This window comes from Suillus subaureus (assembly GCF_016647635.1).
Source record: "Suillus subaureus strain MN1 chromosome Unknown BJ212scaffold_7, whole genome shotgun sequence".
NCBI classification, from domain to species: domain Eukaryota; kingdom Fungi; phylum Basidiomycota; class Agaricomycetes; order Boletales; family Suillaceae; genus Suillus; species Suillus subaureus.
The window spans coordinates 252520-270296 of record NW_024538563.1 but is presented as its reverse complement, the minus strand read 5'-3'; the positions used below and the strand labels follow the sequence as shown (position 1 = coordinate 270296).

The window sequence follows — 17777 nt, the reverse complement described above, 5'->3', positions numbered from 1 at the left end:
ACGTAATAGATTAATCAATGAAGCATCCTGGCCTTCGCGTCGATTTCACTTCGAACAAGTCAAAAATTGAGGCCTGAGGTGTGCCACACATCGAACATCGCACATGTCAAAAAAAAAATCGTAAAATTGCATGTACAATACACTCATCAAATAAAAACGACCAGTCACGACATAACATATATATACCATTATGAACTCTCCACGATCCAAAACTCGAACGAAAACATTGACAAGAGGATGTCGAAAACAAGATGGATCTGGATGTGGCTTGCCTCATAGACGGGCTGGTCACGAGTCTGGTGGACATGGACGTGGTAACATGCGGATTTGAGTGGAGTTGTATCTAACATGTGGGATGGGCGCAACGCTGGTGTGGCAAGCGCGGGTTATATACGCAGGTCAAGGCAGTGTTGCGTAGATGAGCGTGGCTGTGTCGATATATGTGCAAATGACGATCGTATTGTGCATATATGCAAGCGGGTGTATGGGTACAAGGATGTCGGTAAATGGATATGCATGTATAACGGCGCATATGGGCGGGGGTTGGCACCATGTGAAAGACGTACAACAGCGAGGTAGCAGCGTACGACACGAGGTAGCAGCGTACAACGAGGGCAGTGGTACAAAGCCCATGTGGGAATAATCAATCAATCTGATACAACAGTTGAGATGAGACGGGCCTAACGCGCCCGGTCCTGCGATGGCTAGTCATGCGCACGTATATGGCGCACGAGCTCGAAGCTTCTGATAAGCTTCAAACGAGCACAAAGGCTCACTGGTATAACCAAGAATCCTATAATCCTGATATGGATCAGGAGAAATTATCGCTACATTGATATTGCGTTTGAGTCGTGGTGTGGGGGAATGGTAGGTTTTGGGGTAGGTGTGATGTGGTGACGCGGTGCGGGGTGTGTGATAGAGTGACGAGGTGCACACAACGAGGTGCACGGCGACTCGGAGGTGTGGCGATGAGGTGAATGTGATGAGATGAATAAGATGAAGAGGTGAATGCGAGTACAACAAGGGAAACAACAAGAGGCGAGCCGCGTGAGAGCTCTAATCCAGCAAACGACGACCAGCGCAATTCACCCCAGCGCAAACCTCAGCGTACTATCCGCTTCTCCGATGGAGACAGGCTGCGAAGCACCCAGGCCCATTCCTTGCCCACCCGCACCCATGCCCAAGCCCATGCCTCCACCTCCCATACCGTGATTCTGTGCCTCGATCCCAACCCCAACCTGCGCCCCTACCATACCCTGCACCCCTCCTAAAACGCCCATATTCATACTCTGCGGCACACCATCACTACCCATGCCCTCACTGACCCCCTGAGCACCTTGCGCTCCAAGCTCATACCACCCCGTACCCCCCGTCCCGTCACCTTCAAGCATCGCGAATAGGAAACTCGTCCATTCGCCTGGTACAGAGTGAGTGTGAGCGTGTGTATGAGGTGGGTCTTCGTGGGGGTTAGGATGCAGATGTGGGTGATCGTGTTGTTGGGGTGCGTGTGGGGATTGATGTTCGGTGAGGTGTAGAGGTGGTGTATTCTCATGCCTTGTTATATCCTCTTTGCGCAGCTGCTCCATACCCATACCCAAGCTCTCTCCACATTGTATAGGCTGCTCATGATGCAGATGCACATGATCTCCCCATGTCCTAAACTTAAACGTCTCCTCTCTCCGCCCTTCCCATATACCTGCACACATCCCCACCTCCCCCACTCGCTCAGCCGTCTCCTATCAGGAGGAGTGCCGCGCCCCATGAATGCGCGGGGAGGCTCGGAGAGGATGGTAACGTGGAGGGAGGAGAGGGGTGGGGTGCGTGGGAAGGTGGGCGGGTGTATTTGTGGTGGTGTTGGGGATGGCATTTGGGGTGAGTGTATCGGTGGTGGTGTCTGGGGGGTGGATGTGAGATGTAATGGTGGGGGTGTTGGTGGTGAGGGCGTTTGATTAGATGCGGGCGTTAAGGAAGGCGTTTGTGTAGGCGTTGATGTCGTGGGAGTGGTTGAGGTAGCAGGAAGACGCTGAGGGGTTGAAGGAGGAGATGGAGTTCGACGTGGAGGGGAACACGGCGGGGACGCACACAAAAGGCGTGGAGTGGGTATGGTATCCAATAAAGACCGCCCACCAAGCGCAGGCGGCGAGGTAGATCTCGGAGGTGACGTAGCCTGTTTCTGCGGTGTTGGCGCTACTGACACTATCGGCGGCAAAATCGTCGGAACCGTCGGAACCGTAGGGGTCACAATCGCTGGGACACAAGGTGTCGCAATCCCCTTAGCACCATCAACATCCATCAAAAACAAGCCGTCCTCGCCCTCCGCATCTTCTTCGTCATCATCATAATCGTCATCGTAGTCGGCGCCAAGGTCACATTCATCCAGATCTTCATCTTCATCCTCTTCGTCGTCCATATCAAAATCAACAGCTTCGAGTTCTGCGGACTTGTAGGTGTAGCTTGCGCGTTCGAGGTAGGAAGCGGGTGTGTAGAGACGGAAACGGGTGTTAGAGGGGTGGGTGTTGGGGGAGGGGAAACGGGCACGTGCTTCGGATGCGACAAGGGCTTTGATAGTGTCTATGCCATAGCGGCGGAGTCTACAAGGCGTCAGCGGTATGTAATAAAAGTAAATTGGAAGACTGACAGGAATTCCACTCGTTCTTGACATGCTAATTTCCAGATGTTGACTTCTCGATCGCGGTGTGGAGCGGGTGTGTAGTCGAACGAGTTTGGTTGGGAGAAGGTGGCTGGGGTTGTGTTAGATGGGGGTATTAATGAAGGAGAGAACATACCTTGTTGGGGGTATCCGTTGGATTGGTTGTATCCATTGTTATACTCTTGGTTAGAGAATGCTGTGTTTGAAAAGGTATTGTCTTGGGAGGGAGAAAAGCTGGGTTGGGGGATGAACTCGTGAGAGAAGCCAGGGGGGAAGGAGGTAGGATTTGAGGGAAATGGATTTGACCCGAAAGGACCGGGCGGGGACGATCCGAAGGGGATGGTATTGGAGGAGAAGGGGTTGATATCTGTGCCAGTGGGAAATGTGGCGTTTGACTGAAAGTCTGAAGAGTTGGTGTAAGGTGGGTCATGTGAAGGGAATTCGGGCAAAGGATCTAGTGGGATTAAAGAGTCAAGGTCGAGTGGCGTCGACAACTTGGCCTCTGTTGGTTTGGGCTCCATCAATGGTTCTGGCTCCGTCGACTCCGTCATCGACTTGGGTTCCGTTGTCGACTTGGACTCCGACTTGGAGTCGTCATCCTTGGGCGCTAAAATACTGGGTTGATCGGTGAGCACGCTGCGAAGTGATTCTTGAGTTGTAACTGGTTGTATAGGTAGATCGATGATTGTCGGCGCGAGAGGTGGAATATGGCGTGGCTTGGGCACGTTTTGAGCACGGGTTCTGGTTCGTACTTGGCGCATGCGTCGACGCACCTCCCCGACGTTACCATGCCCGATATTGGTATTGTCATTCTCTTTGCGTCTCTTTCTCCGATGATGTGCCTCTATATGAGAGAGTAGAAAACTGTCCGAGTCAAGCGCTAAACGCTGACGTTTGAGTGCTCTGAGTGCACGTGGGGTGAGCTCGTCATTCTCGCTGGTAGAATTAACTCCTTCTTCTATTATTTCGGGGTGATTCGAAGGACGTCGTTTAGTCGTGTGGTGATGGTGATGAGGGTGTTGTGCTATTCGGGTTGAACGGCGAAGGACGATGTCAACGGCAGCCATAGAACGAGCAAACAGCGAGTCTGCAGCTCCGGTAAACAGTAGCAATTCGATCAGGAAATAGAAATTGCAAAATGAATCAAACAACAACAGAACCAGCGGGAACACTCACAAATCAACGGATCACGTAAGCGTGCACGGACCATATCACGTGAAGCTCACGTGTGCCGGGGATAGTGTTCTGCTCGCGCAGATCAGGGATAAGACTGATCAATCATTGACAATTACACTCATTGGGCGAACCTTTGCAGTCCCTTTTCCCGGTTATAAACCGACCTATCAGAATCTCCAGCTCATTCAAAACCAGGTCCCCATCATGAATAACAATACTGATATCGTATCTAGCAGGTCCTATGCAATATCTTCTCTTCCCCACACCGACCACTTGTTGCCTAGATCACAATTCCCTCCTATGCTACTCATCAGAATATGCCGTCGATAGAGGGAGGTTTCCGAGGATACTCCTTTGTTGTGGTGCAAATTATCTATAGGACTCGACAAAATAAACATGCAGCAGTCGGTCTTCTGCTATGACTCATGACTGAAGCGCACACGAGGACATCCCCTTTCCCTAAAAATCATATGCTTCAAACGCAGCTGCTCCTCCCTTCGACCCCTTCTATCCTCTCTCGATATCACGTGTAGCAACCCTATCGAATACAAAACCGTACTAAATGACCTCCCAGTACTTCAGGAGCTTCGAGTTGACATGATGGACAGTGCTAGTATTCACAGGTGCACTCTACCCATCTCCCGACTCTCCGCTCTACGTACTCTTGAGTTCAAAGGACTTTCCAGGTTCAACTTCGCCTCTTTACCCGTCCTCAACCCCATATGGGCACACCTGTCAAATCTGACACTCGACTCATACGAGCAAGGCGCTGTAATACGCTTGCTCCGTCTTGCTCCCGACCTCTCCTCATTAACAATATGCTTACTCTTATGCTATGAATTTTGCCCAGGACCATTCACTCACACCAACATTCGATCCTTTTCCATCAAAGCTAGCCAAGGTCGTTTTCGCACCTGTTCAAGGCACGCGCTTCCAAATGATCCAGTGGCTATCTTTCTTAATGTGCTCACACTCCCCAATCTACGTGTGCTTGCCGTTGGCACAAGATCCTGGACCGGTGAAGAGCTGAGGGGTGTTAGGAGTGGTACGGTCGAAATGGCTATTGATATTGAAGCTTTAGTTGAAGATGGGCACTCGAGACCGCGATACCGATTGGCGAGCAAGATTAGTGAGCAGGACAGTTTTTGGCTTTGGATGACCTATATTTGCCACGTTTATGCTGTGTTTTTCGCAAAGGTATACTTTTCCGTTATCCATCATCCGCTCTGTAAAGTAATGGTCGACTTCCGCATGTGGAAGATGCAATCAATGTGCCTGGTCTCAGAAGCCTGCGACAGCCATATCTAGGAACATTGCAGAAAGATAAAGCCAGGTAAACCAAACACAATCTTGAACAACGTTAATCATTCTAAATGGGCTCCGATCGAGAAATAGAAACTGTCGAGTGAATCAAACACAATTGCATAACACGGAGGTGTACTAAGCTGAGATCCGCAACGATGTCCCTCAGAAGACCCTCGCCAGTTGTAAACTACCCATGAATTGGGTCAATTCGAAGTTCCTGGAGTGCCGGGAGGTCGTTTAACAATATGTCAAGTGCGACAGGACAGGCCAATGTAAAGTTGAGAGAGGATATTCGATGGATGTAAGGCTGTAGAAGGGTTCGTAGAGTGGTGGAGTCTTATTCGAAGCACATGCCAACATCTAGAGTGAGGGGATATCCTCGCGTGCACTTGAGCAATGAGTCATAGCAGAAGAACCACTGCTGCTGCAAGTTTTTCCGGTCGACTCTTGTAGATAATTTGCACAACAACGAGGGCATATCCACGAAAACCTCCCTCCATCACGGTATACCCTGGTGAGCAGAATAGGAGGTGAACTTAATTCGGGCAGCGTGCAGGTTATTCCGGGGAGAGTGTAAATAAGAATATGGCACAGGACTTCGGTTGGAAGTGAGATACGAAACTACCAGTCTCACTGTCGTGCAAATTCATGATGGTCGTATGGAAGGAAAACCAACCTAGATTTGAATGCATCCGGTCTGTGGCTGTGCCACAAACAGATGTCGATCATTGGCCCTCTGAGCTTTCTTGAACATCTAGTGAAATTATTCGCTGCGGACTGGTGAGTTTTCTGATCAATATCCAAACCATGCACCCAAGTGCTTACATATCATCAGAGAATTTTTTTACGACCTTGCCAACTCGATTGTTGTCTGTGTATGTCGACGCTGCGCCAAACGCTGTAGACGTCGAAACCTACGATACACGTAGTGTTCATATCAAGATCAATCGCCCCAATCCAGTTCTTCACACAATTAGTTACATGAACCAGCCAAATGACCTTGAAATCGTTATCACACTTCCGATTGAAGCAGACACACGGCTCCAGGTACTGAGTAGCCTTCTGCATGATAAGCATGGGGGAGCAACATCATATATCTCGTGGGTGATTAGAAAATACGAAGGTACTTTGCAGCGAATCGAGGTGATGAAAGGCAACTCGGTGATGGGAACTTGTAAGTCATTAAGGTTGTGTTCCTGCATATTAACCCACAACCAAAGTACATTTAGATGTCCCTATAGCTCACACACCACTGAGGTAGTTGGCTGAACAACGTCGTCATCATGTCCATTTGCGCTTGTGTAGGCCGTGTTTGTAAGCTGACGGGATCGTCTGAACAAACGGAGATGACCATCATCACCTCTTCTGCATCGTACTTGACTTCAAATTCATTATCGGCGTCTCCAAACACTGAGGCTTCGTCTTTATCATCATGGCTTGTATAGCCCTTATCTTCATCCTCCTTTGTATCCTCATGATGGTCATTGGTGATAGCCTCGTGTTCGTCAGTTTTCGTCTTCGTAGTGACTTGCATCGCACTGATCTTCATCAGTCTTTGGGTCATCGTCTTTTTCGTCTCAAAAGTGTGCTGGATCGCCATCGCCACGTTAGTCTTTGGGTCGTCCTCATAGTGAGTTGATTCTTCATCATCAGTCTTTGCATTGTCTTTTTCGCCTTCATGGTGACTCGAGTCTTGTTCATCAGTCTTCGTGTCATCCTCCTTTGCGTCTTCGCGCTCATTTCGACCGACCTCATCTTCCTCAGTCTTTGTACCGTCCTCCTTTTCATCAGCTAGCCCTTCTCCCTCCTCGAGTCTTCATCTGCCGAATCCTCAGGTTCTAATACCGGGTCGACACAACATTTGTAATCCAACTGATGGCGGCGCAACTCCTTCAGAAGCCAGTCACGAGTGAACTGCGCACACATGGAATCATAAAAATCGGCGGGATCGATGGACTTATTGGTCTCGTTCTCGAAAGCGAGAGTCAAATCTTGGGTGAGGTAATAACCGTAATGTTGTTCGTGGTTTTCTCTAGGGGGACACTCGATATCGATTTAAGATCCCTGGGTGGCCGAGGAAATCTGCGGCGTTGAGGTGAACCTGGAACTCGAGGCTTGGACGAATTCTTTGAATAAGACCGAAAATTGCTCGAATGACAAGGATATCGTGCGTGAAATGTTTGGGATGAGGTTCGAGGGCTCGACGTTATATATGATCTCCTTACATCCACTGTGGCCTTTCAGACTCTTTTGCTTTGTTCCCCGGTGGTTCTCCTAGTCAATGCTAGATCGAAGTGTATGGAAACTTTGACATCATGATCGCTTCGTCGGAGGCCATACCGCTGTGCGATGCTTCCAGGGAACGGTTTTTCTCAGTGGCGTGCACAGCGGCCGCCAAGCACAGTGCTTCACAACAACTGGGAACATTCTAATCGCACGCAAATCGGTCCTGTCTTTGATTCGTACAAGGATATGGGACTCTTCTACATACAGCGGTGATACAAAAGACGGACAGGAAGTGTTACACGCAAGGAGTTGAACAAGAAGTTGAAACCACGAAGGAAAAAGCAAGGAAGGCGGGATATCACATTATGCAATCGAAGCATAACGTTCAGGTTTGTGTGACACATGAATCATACTAATGTTCTACTAAACTAGCCGTAAGAATTGCGCAGTACGAAGAAGTAAAACTGATCTCACCTCCAGAAGTCATGCACTACGTATTAGGTTCTACAAGGGCATTTTGGGAAGCAGCTTGACGATTCGGTCCCGCTTAACAGCACCTCCATCATTGCCAACATAGCGGACGGAATCAAAGTGCCAGTGAAGTGAGCCAATCATCCACTGCTGCAGCCCTTCGATGTAGATAGCCACCTGCCTGTCAACCTCTTCTCCCCATGAGGGGAGAATGGCACAGTTGGATTCAAAGCGCTGGAGGGCATCTTTGCACATCTGGCCAGCGTAGTCCATGGCGCTTTGCAGGTCTAGTCCTTGAACATGCATGAGCACGGCAACTAGGTTTTCCCATGGTGCGCCACCGCTAGCTTGTTCCTTGTTGTATGACAAAATATCCTGTTGGCGGTAATGTCAGCGGCACCCCAGTGATCAACGACAAAACAGAATTACGTTGACCCAAGCAACATGATCGGTAGCCGCGCAATCCAATCCCTCGTAAGCTGGATGCGACACAACCTCGTCGGGAAGATCAATTCCAGTTGCGAATTCGATGAGGGCAAAGTAGGGCTGCATCCCGACTATACCTCGCCTCTGAATAATGTAAGATTCCAGATCATACGTATTTCCTTTGGCACGGTCCTCCAACTGCTTAGCCACAGCAGCGAAGTACAATTCCTTTCCGCGGATATACCGCTCTCTGCAGCCGGGGCCAGCAGTCTCCCTGAAGCGGTTGGAAAACCTAACCACATAACGATTTTCAGACAGAGTGTGTGCGGTATATATAAAAAGACGTACGATTTGCACATCCTTGCAGGACGGTGTTCCGCCTCAAAATTGATGGGATCGCGGAGTACAGGAATACACCATTCATGCGCTTTCCGTGCATCGACGCCACCAGACTCCATCAAGTCGTCCATAATGAATGCGAAGTTAACAGATTCAACACAGAGTTGGAGACGGCAAGCATCTGCATCAGGATAGATCAGGGAAACAAATGCGGCTGCGTCCATATCGCGATACCCCCTGAACTCGGGTTCTGCAAGTTCCCCCACTTCAGTAAGCCATTTTTCAGATGCGCGGGACGCCGCATGACGGTGAGGGTTCTTTCGCAAGGGAAACTTGCAATCATTTAACAGGTCAGGCAAAATGAATTGTGAGGGTTCGCAGTCAGGAGTAGTCGTGTGGGTGACAGCAGGGGATGTGATAGGGGTCGTCGGATTCATATTGTGAACGTAGAGATGAGGAGCATCTAGGTGCAAGATCGTCAGTCTTTATAGTGATTTTTAGTGCCAGCGGATGTCTGTCTCGCTCGGATTAGCGAATGCGGATATTGAAGTTTTTTTCCAGTCACCATTCAGCATAAGCGAGTCCCCACCTGTGACTCCCACTTAACGACATTCATTACAGGTGCTAACACACGGGTATCGCACCTATAAGACAAGGGGGGTTCTCGTCTTATAGGTGCGATACCCGTGTGTTAGCACCTGTAATGAATGTCGTTAAGCGGGAGTCACAGGTGCGAGTCCCATTAGGCAAGACCATCCCATAGATTAGAGAGTACTGTCCTACATAGGGTTCTATCCTCAATGGACATAAGTTGGAATGAAAAAGGCAAAACCAGGAAAACTTATCGGACGCGCAGACCCGGTCGCCGTGTTCACTGTTCCAGGGTCCAGTGCCACTTCGTGTGACTTGTATGGCTCGTGAACTATATAGCAAGCTTGCCAATCAAGTGGACCAATCACTTTATGTCTTAGTTCAGGGCCAGGTCAAAAGACGGTATGCGTCTAAACAGATAACGACTTCGTAAGTGCCCAGTCGAGTGTTACCGAATTTTGCCAACTGGTTCGGCAAACTGGTTGCAATTGGTCCTCGGCAGAACTCACGCGAAAGGGGTGGCAAAACTCCAGGGTATCTGAGACTCGCGAAGATGTAATTTAGGTCTCTGATAACACAGATTGAACTCAAGAGAACATGAAAATCGACGTCCCTAGAGTAAGATGTGTATGCTGGAGGGCACCCCCTCGCATCACTGATCCACGACAATTTCGAAAACCTGAAACGAAATGATGTTAGATAACAATTCGCATTGTTACTACTGGAATGCAAATGCAAACATTGTGGCTACACTCATAACTCATAAGATGCTCAAACAGTATCTCGCTTGAGTCCGACGAAATTGCTGCCGAATTTGCAGCTCTCGAAGAGTTGAAGAGGACTGAAGAAGTTCAGAGCATTAACGAAGTTGAAGTACTTGAGGGAAATGTTTTTGATTTTGACAAGTCGGATCGGGTCGAACAAGGAATATATAATACCACAGGCTATTCTAGATGAGGTTGAGGTGGTTAATTACAATGGCGAGGGTGACGGCTGGGACGAGGTAACGTTGATGGCATCATTAGGAATGTTGTACACAACATAGCTAGTCGCCTAGAGTTTTGCCGGATATAACCGGCAAAACTAAATCCAAGTAGTTTCGCTTCCTACACTACTCACTGGAAAGAGCTAGACGACAAAGTCTCAGCGAGTGTGTAGACAACGCTGAGGTGGGAATACGAGCAAGCGGGATAAATGGGCAAGAAGACTGCGAGACGGAAAGAAGCTACAGTGACATGTGATGTCGAAGGTGAAGACACACGAAAGAGGAAACGGAAGTCCCGGAGGTTAGTCCTCCGGGATGCGTACGTATGAGATCGGATCGCTTCGCTCAACACTCACAAGAGCCATAATGTCTCCTTATCACTAGGGAACTGCACGGGTAAACGGGCACCGGAGGCCATAACCGTACCGGCACCCGCTCTGACGGGTACGGGTTTTCGGCGGGTACCACAAGCTCAGATCCCTACCCACACCCAGGTTGGGTTTACCCGCGGCTACCATGGGTAGCATATACAAATTAGAAAATTATTAGATACCGAAACAACGAAAAAACGCACCTACATTACCAGTTATGAGTGCGAACGAACGAATATGAACGGACGGGTGTAATATTTTCGCTGGAGCTACAATAACAGTAGATGCCCTGACACGTAAGGGATCCAATAAATTCGAGAATGCACATACCTATACATTTTAAACATGCTCACGCACCAAGCGCATCTAGCTCGACGTAAACTGTTACAACGGAGAGCTATCATGCAGGCGGATTTGGGTACTGGATAATAAGACAATTTTCCTGCGGCAAGTCCTGTGAGTCTTTGTAACACTTTCCAGGAACTATACTGGAGGTACAAATGCACCACCTCTCCCTGAGGTGTCTCCCAAACCAATCTTCCACCACCCCGTCAGGCATCGTCAGGTACCAACTCATATGCGTGCGCTTGCTGCTATCCAACGGCAGTCATGCAAACTGCTTCTGAAGATACCGAGCTCTACGTCGCCATGTTCTTTGGTATTGTCGACGACTATTGCAGAGATTGGGGAGGAGATGGATGCACGCAGTAAACACCCAAACCTCGAGAAAGGCGTATGGACAAAAAGACCGATGCGTCCTGCGGCAGTATATCAGTACTCTTGTCGTCGTCGTTCAAAAAACACTTACACATCCCACCGCTCTCTCCACCCACGTCCTCACAACGCCAGAATGCATCACATTCCTGAACATGCGCGGGACTAAGAGGCGATGGTAGTTATGGACGCAGACGAGGTCGTCTGTTTAGACATTGGCGGTGCGAATTGTGGATGCTTGATTGGCCTCTGCAGTGGTTGGACGAGGATTGGATGGAATGATTGGATGTATGGTTGCAGGACGCGCGAGTATGATGATTAGACGTACAGTAAGATAAATAGAACCGTCAATCGGACAAAGTATAAAACGAACGAACACACCTGCTCATAATATTCATAATTAACATCTGCGCTCGTATACTCCGTCGTTACGCGTCACGTCCCGCCAGAGGAGGTAATGGAAGAGAAGCCAGAGAGCTGTGTGAACGTTACTAGTGTCATGCCAATAGTCAGTGTTTGGAGTCAATAGTTGACATTTGGGAGAAGGTGCTCCGGGCCAGTAGCAATAAGAAACATGATGAATAAACATATAGAGAATGAAAAATGTTACTTACTTGGCATTCAGGTGGATATGTGAGTCGGCAGTACTAGCTATAGTACTCAGAAGCGTCAGTGGTGCACCATGCCAGATACACTACCATATTAGGAAGGCACGGGTATGGGTCAGAATACGGGTTCCGACCCGTACTCATACCCCGAACCCGCACGGGTTACCCCGGCCCGTACATTTGCCTAATAAATATTACTGATAAGCGAGTCTTTGACAAAAACCTTCACTAACCTTTAATGTAATCACAGTACTTGTTATAAAATCACCGGTGAATTTTGAGCGCTTGAGTGTGTAGTAACCTGTTCACATTCCAAAGCAGATAACAGGGTAGGAAACATAAGTCCTTGTACACGGCAATTACCATGAGTAGCAAAGACCTCAACCACCACTTGGTAACGGTGTCATTCTCAAGTTGAAGTTCACCGTCCTCGCGCCTCCTCGCGCATACCTATTCTGTGCACGTTCGCACCACCACGACTCATCGGTTGACAAACGCCATCTGGCAGTCTAAGCCACTGATGGGCCTTACCCCAAGAAGAAGTTGATAAGCGTCACAGTCCCATGGATCTTGCTCGCTCGGGCCCTGAGCCAGGCTCATGGGCCATAAACCCCAGTTGGATTCGTTGAAATATTCGTCCAAAGCCGAAGAAGTTGATAGGTGTCACGGTCCCATGCATCTTACTCGCCAGGTCGATATCATACTGCATATTGATAGGACGATCGCCAGTGATTGGAAGAGCTGATAGTGTTCTTGGTTCCGTAATAGAGGGTTACGAACCTCTTATCATACATCATCAACAATTTGATGAGATGGCATAGATATCTAATCGTATCTGATAGTTCCTCGAGCAACGCTTCGACCCGATAACGTTGCGCGATCTCAAGAAGCGGAAAGGCCCTTCGTATAGGTAGCCATCGGGTATTGGCTCACATTTATTGTGGGCATTAGGGCTTTAGGAAGTTGTGAGGACTGCGAATTCCTGGGTGGACGAGGAAATCTTTGGTGTTGAGGTGAGGTTTAGTATGCTATGTAACACTGAAGAACGATGTTGTAGCTTCAAACCTGCCAGTGGAACTTGAGAATATTTTAACAAGTCCAACTGGGGTAGGGCCCACGAGCCTGGCTCAAGGACCGGGTGAATAAGATGCATGGGACTGTGCACTTATCAAGTAAAGCGGCTCAGAACGTCAGAGACGTCAGGGTCTCTCCTAGTCAGAACACTAAGAGAAAGACAATTGTTTCTGTACGGTGGTCCAAAAGGCTGACAGATGGGTAGATCCAGCGACTAGCTCGACTTCGACAAATTCCATGAGCACACCAACAATGCGACCAGGATATCAGATCTGTCATTCACCTATAGGATCGAAGGATCGTATCTGAGAGATCGTCATCACCAGTCGTATCAGTCTTCGTAACGAGGATAGAAGATCGAGTATACAAGGTACCACAAGATTCAGACAAGCAGCACTGAGTCATCTCACGTTTCCACCGTCATTGGTCCTTGAAACCATGGTACAGGTGTGCTCATCGAGACTTCAGAGCCCGTAGTGATGCCTGGATACGTGATTTGGTCCGTAGTGCGAGTCATGTACAACAAGGTATCTGCATGCTCAAACACGCTCAGAGGACACGTGTTGCTACGTGTAAGTAGGCAAAACTTGTAGAAGGACAAGAAGCATTGAACCCGAAAGATTGAAAACGCGTCCAGAGCAGGTGCCGAGCCTGAAGATCAACGTGCAGAAAAGTATGGGCTTAGGCACAACTGCATAGAGTGCAGAGACCCTCGTTTGGAGACCATGGAATGCCCTTGATGGAGGACTTAAGGCTGAACCAATCGAATCCAAGATCGTCAACAAGGAGGTCTCCAAACTTACAATTACAAACATCGTTCTCTGTTGATGCGAGTCTGGTGAGTCTGGTCCTGCAGTGTCACCAAGGAAGCCGCCAGCTAAGCTCCTCTGATCACCACGCGTTCGCATCAAGTACGTCGATTGTGATACCAGCATTATTTGACAAGCACGTAATCACGAAAATAAAATAGACGGCAAAGGTCGTGATGACCCATGGTACACCCTGTTCTCGAATCTAGCGCTCGTGCTCGACATTGGACGCTCTCCTACCGGGGCACGGCCTACATGAGCGATTGCGCTGCCTTGGCATCATTGTCTGATCCCATCCGCGAGCTAGATCTTGATATACTGCGACGGGGATCCAACTTGAAACTACCGTCCGCAGACGAGGAGTTGCGCCAACCAGCGCACAGGTCGGGTGTTTGTGGAGTCATCATCTCGCAGACCAAGCTTCTGATGCGACAGGAAGTTCGCTATCAGTAGTGGTGCTTTGGTGGATTAAGAACATTCCATCCGATCCATATAGGTGTGGTAGTCCTGGAATCTAGTCAGCGTAAGTTCAAACATAAAAAGCAGAAGTAAAACAATGATACCGACGATGATACCAATGGGAGGGTGCTCAGATAGGGTATGGCATTCGAATACGGGTTTACCATGGTAGAGGTAGAAGAGATTTGTAAATTATCCAAATGTAGACTTGACAGGATAATGACGACGAAGTAGGTCTCGCAGAGGATATGAAGATGGAGGAGACCGCAGTGGAGTGTATCGGTAGGGATGAGGCTGAAGGTACTAACGAGGGGACACCATCGTAAGCCCAAGCACAATCAACCCCAAGGGGATCTGGAAGGCAAGGATGTTAGTATATACCGCACCGTGGATCGTTAAGTCGCTTTTCTCCAGTACATTTGCTTCATGGGCCCGGAGTATCAACCTGAGCAGTGTAAATGTACAAATAATCAGGAAACTGGAGAGAAGCACACATACACCTTGACCGGTTGGTCTCGCTCGTTACAGTTTGTCCAACTTTCCAGCATCCAACGCAGGAAAAGATGGACTTCATGAAAAAGTTGCATGCGACGCCATGGTGGAGTCGGGGCGGGTATGGGTAAGAATTGAGTATTAAGGAAGTAGGTTAATATTATGATACTATCACTGACGGGGTTTTTCAAAATGGGTATTGGGTTTCAAAATTCGCTGATCATCATATCGCGAGCTGCGCACTGCACAAAAATATTCTGTGATTTTAGCCAGTGTTCTCTAGTGTCTATAGAACACAGCTGTGAAGATCATATAGAAAACATCGAGCAGTTGTGTTCACAATAAATCATCCATTGAAATATGTCACACCACTGAATGTTAATGATTGTAATGCTACAATCTATATACTTTGTCAAACAGGACAAAAACTATGTGAAAATAACCTCTGTCCCTATACAAATGATGCTTACCACTGCGATTTCTATATCGTGATTGAGTGAGGGCAGAACCATGTTATTAGTGAAGTTGTTGAAAGAGTGCATCCCGCACCGTGACTATAGTGCTGCATCAATTATAATCTCCGCTCCGAATCCATTGAACGTTCATTCGTTCAGATATCGAGATTCAAAATTTTGCCGAGTGTGCCGTTGCGGAGCTATAAAACTCCAGTGTGACATTGCTGTGACAAATTTTGAAACAGCATATCCAGTCCCTGCCAAACTGACATCGCACAACCGGATTCCTTCCGCCACTCGAACATCATCACAAAAAAATCAGATTTCACCTGGGTGTGATAGAGCACGATTTTTCCCTTAGGTCTGTCAAGAAGCGGGAAAAAAAACCTCTTGATGAGTGTGCTACGCTTCAAACATTGAAAACCTTTGAAAAACCCGCCAGTGATAGTATGTAGGAATGGTGAATGGAATGTATTTGCGTATGTTTGGCAACGCCTTTGCATCATGATGAACGTTCACTACCGCCGGCTTTTACATACCTACAAACCGAGCCTGCACTCGCTTCTTGATCCTCACCTTACTGACAGTCACGACCATGCATGCATGACGCGCACTCCCTGGCACGTACATGGAAGGCTCTGTGCACGCGCATCACGCTCGGAGGACCCAGAAGATGATTATGCAGACAGAGGAGAAGTATGTAAATGTCGCCACATGCTTGAGCTAGTTCGATGAGCGCTTGGGATTTGCGACGGAATGTGCAGGTTGTGCTCGAGGCTGGTGGGCAAGTGAGGCAACCCGGCTGTGGAAACGAGAGACACCGGGTGGTTTGATTAATTGATGCGCTCAGCGAAGAAAAGTGTTTCTCTCCGTGTTTTGTGTTTGGCGATTTGCGATATATTTACTAATATCGTGCACACCTACTTTTACATGCCTCGATTTTCAGATGCTGATGTGCCGGACTTATTTGTGGTCAGTGTATTGACTACGGAACCCTACAAGTCGACGGAGCCAGTGGGCCATTGACGGAGCAGATGCCAAGTCGTCGACGCCACTCGCTCGACTTTGATTCTTTAATCTCATTAGATCATTTACCCGCAGACGCCACAAAGTTTCCCTCTGGCACAGATTTGAATCCGAATTCTCCATGCCCTTCAGATCATCACAGCCCGCCGCCCGGTCCTTTCGAATCAAATACGTTCCCCTCCTACCTCCTCCGCTGGCTTTTCTCACGAGCTCATCCCCCAACCCGGCTTTTCTCCCTTCCAAGACAATGCCTTTTCAAATACAGCACTCCTTATACAAATGGATATAACCAATCCAATCAGTCTGCCAACTTGATTTTTATCACACACTGCTAACGTCCTGTAGACTCCTCCGCTATGGTATAGACACCATCAAAGCCTTTGTCACATCCAAAGAACGGGTACATTTCCCATCCAACACCCACCCCTCTAACACTCGAGGCTGTTGATTTTGATGTGGACGACGAAGAGGATAAACATGAAGATTTAGATGAATGTGACCTTGATGGCGATTACGATGATAACGCGGAGGGCGAGTACGGCTTGTTCTTGATGGATATTGAAGGTGCCAAGGGGATTGCGACGCCTTGTGTCCCAGCGATTGTGACCCCTACGGTTCCGACGATTTTGCCGTCGATAGCATCAGTAGCGCCGACGCCACAGAAACAGGCTGCGTCACTTCCGAGATCTACCTCGTCGCCTGCGCTTGGTGGGCAGCCTTGATTGGATACAATGCTCACTCCACGCCCTTTGTGTGTCCCCGCTGTGTTTCCCTCCACGGCGAACGCCATCTCCTTCGTCGACCTACCGTCTTTCTGCTCCCTCAAACCCTCTCATGTCATCAACGCTTACACAAACGCCTTCAATATCAACACGTCCAACGCCCACTCTCAAAACACCACCGATACACTCATCCCAAACGCCATCCTCAACACCGCCGCAAATGCACCCGCCCGCCTTCTCATGCACTCCACCCGTCTCTTCCTTCCACGTTACCATCCTCTGCATCCCCGCGCATTCATGGGGTGTGACGCTCCTCCTGATAGGAGACGGTTGAGCGAGCAGGGGAGATGAGGGTGTGTGCAGGTGTATGGGAAAGGCGGAGAGAGCACCAACCCCAACACGCACCCCGACAACACGAAGATCAGCATCCGCATCCTAACCCCCACGAAGACCTACCCATACACACGCAGTCTTCTCTCTCTGTGTACCGGGCGAATGGACAAGTTTCTTATTCACGATGCTTGATGGCGACGGGACGGGGGCACGGGGTGGTATGAGCTTAGAGCGCAAGGTGCGCAGGGGCAGTGAGGGCATGTGTAGTGATGGTGTACCGCAGAGTATGAATATTTTAGGAGGGACACAGGGTATGATAGGGGCGCAGGTCGGGGTCGGGATCGGGGCACAGAATCATGGCATCGGAGGCTCAGGCATGGACATGGATATGGGTGTGGGTAGGCAAGGAATGGGCCTCGCAACCTATTTCCGTTGGGGAAGCGGATAGTACGCTGAGGTTTGCGCTTGGGTGAATTACGCTGGTCGTTGTTCGCTGGATTGGAGCTCTCACACAGCTCGCCTCTTCTGTTTCCTTTGTTGTACTT

The 17777-nt window shown here is 48.9% G+C and overlaps 7 protein-coding genes across 7 annotated transcripts; 3 read left to right on the top strand and 4 right to left on the bottom strand.

Annotated features, from left to right (window-relative positions):
- Positions 1-1385: 1385 nt before the first annotated feature.
- Positions 1386-3856, bottom strand: BJ212DRAFT_967281 (uncharacterized protein). The gene is made up of 4 exons (XM_041344469.1): positions 3424-3856; positions 2787-3366; positions 2639-2741; positions 1386-2591 (listed from the first exon to the last, which is right to left on the bottom strand). The coding sequence occupies exons 1-4, from the start codon at positions 3715-3717 to the stop codon at positions 1559-1561; spliced, it is 2010 nt and encodes a 669-aa protein (XP_041195961.1). The 5' UTR covers positions 3718-3856; the 3' UTR covers positions 1386-1558.
- A 45-nt stretch (positions 3857-3901) lies between these two features.
- Positions 3902-5385, top strand: BJ212DRAFT_1336179 (uncharacterized protein). The gene is made up of 4 exons (XM_041334934.1): positions 3902-4162; positions 4206-4234; positions 4262-5159; positions 5222-5385. The coding sequence occupies exons 1-3, from the start codon at positions 4144-4146 to the stop codon at positions 5132-5134; spliced, it is 921 nt and encodes a 306-aa protein (XP_041195960.1). The 5' UTR covers positions 3902-4143; the 3' UTR covers positions 5135-5159; positions 5222-5385.
- Positions 5386-5975: 590 nt separating this feature from the next.
- BJ212DRAFT_1297384 (uncharacterized protein) lies at positions 5976-7057 on the bottom strand (the record flags this gene model as incomplete). Its single annotated transcript, XM_041332583.1, has 3 exons — positions 5976-6045; positions 6382-6935; positions 6977-7057. 3 exons carry the CDS (start codon positions 7055-7057, stop codon positions 5976-5978), a joined length of 705 nt encoding a protein of 234 aa, XP_041195959.1.
- Positions 7058-7566: 509 nt separating this feature from the next.
- BJ212DRAFT_1457600 (isoprenoid synthase domain-containing protein) lies at positions 7567-9030 on the bottom strand (the record flags this gene model as incomplete). The annotated part of the gene is made up of 4 exons (XM_041338881.1): positions 7567-7780; positions 7832-8203; positions 8258-8546; positions 8603-9030. 3 exons carry the CDS (start codon positions 9028-9030, stop codon positions 7862-7864), a joined length of 1059 nt encoding a protein of 352 aa, XP_041195958.1. The 3' UTR covers positions 7567-7780; positions 7832-7861.
- A 1394-nt stretch (positions 9031-10424) lies between these two features.
- Positions 10425-11251, top strand: BJ212DRAFT_1297382 (uncharacterized protein; the record flags this gene model as incomplete). Its single annotated transcript, XM_041332582.1, has 5 exons — positions 10425-10470; positions 10554-10663; positions 10911-10996; positions 11021-11100; positions 11148-11251. 5 exons carry the CDS (start codon positions 10425-10427, stop codon positions 11249-11251), a joined length of 426 nt encoding a protein of 141 aa, XP_041195957.1.
- A 2677-nt stretch (positions 11252-13928) lies between these two features.
- On the top strand, positions 13929-15012 carry BJ212DRAFT_1297381 (uncharacterized protein; the record flags this gene model as incomplete). Its single annotated transcript, XM_041332581.1, has 5 exons — positions 13929-14183; positions 14251-14268; positions 14420-14526; positions 14733-14823; positions 14989-15012. The coding sequence occupies 5 exons, from the start codon at positions 13929-13931 to the stop codon at positions 15010-15012; spliced, it is 495 nt and encodes a 164-aa protein (XP_041195956.1).
- A 1676-nt stretch (positions 15013-16688) lies between these two features.
- Positions 16689-17573, bottom strand: BJ212DRAFT_1585962 (uncharacterized protein; the record flags this gene model as incomplete). The annotated part of the gene is made up of 3 exons (XM_041342382.1): positions 17356-17573; positions 17029-17334; positions 16689-17006 (listed from the first exon to the last, which is right to left on the bottom strand). Exons 1-3 carry the CDS (start codon positions 17491-17493, stop codon positions 16689-16691), a joined length of 762 nt encoding a protein of 253 aa, XP_041195955.1. The 5' UTR covers positions 17494-17573.
- Positions 17574-17777: the final 204 nt, after the last annotated feature.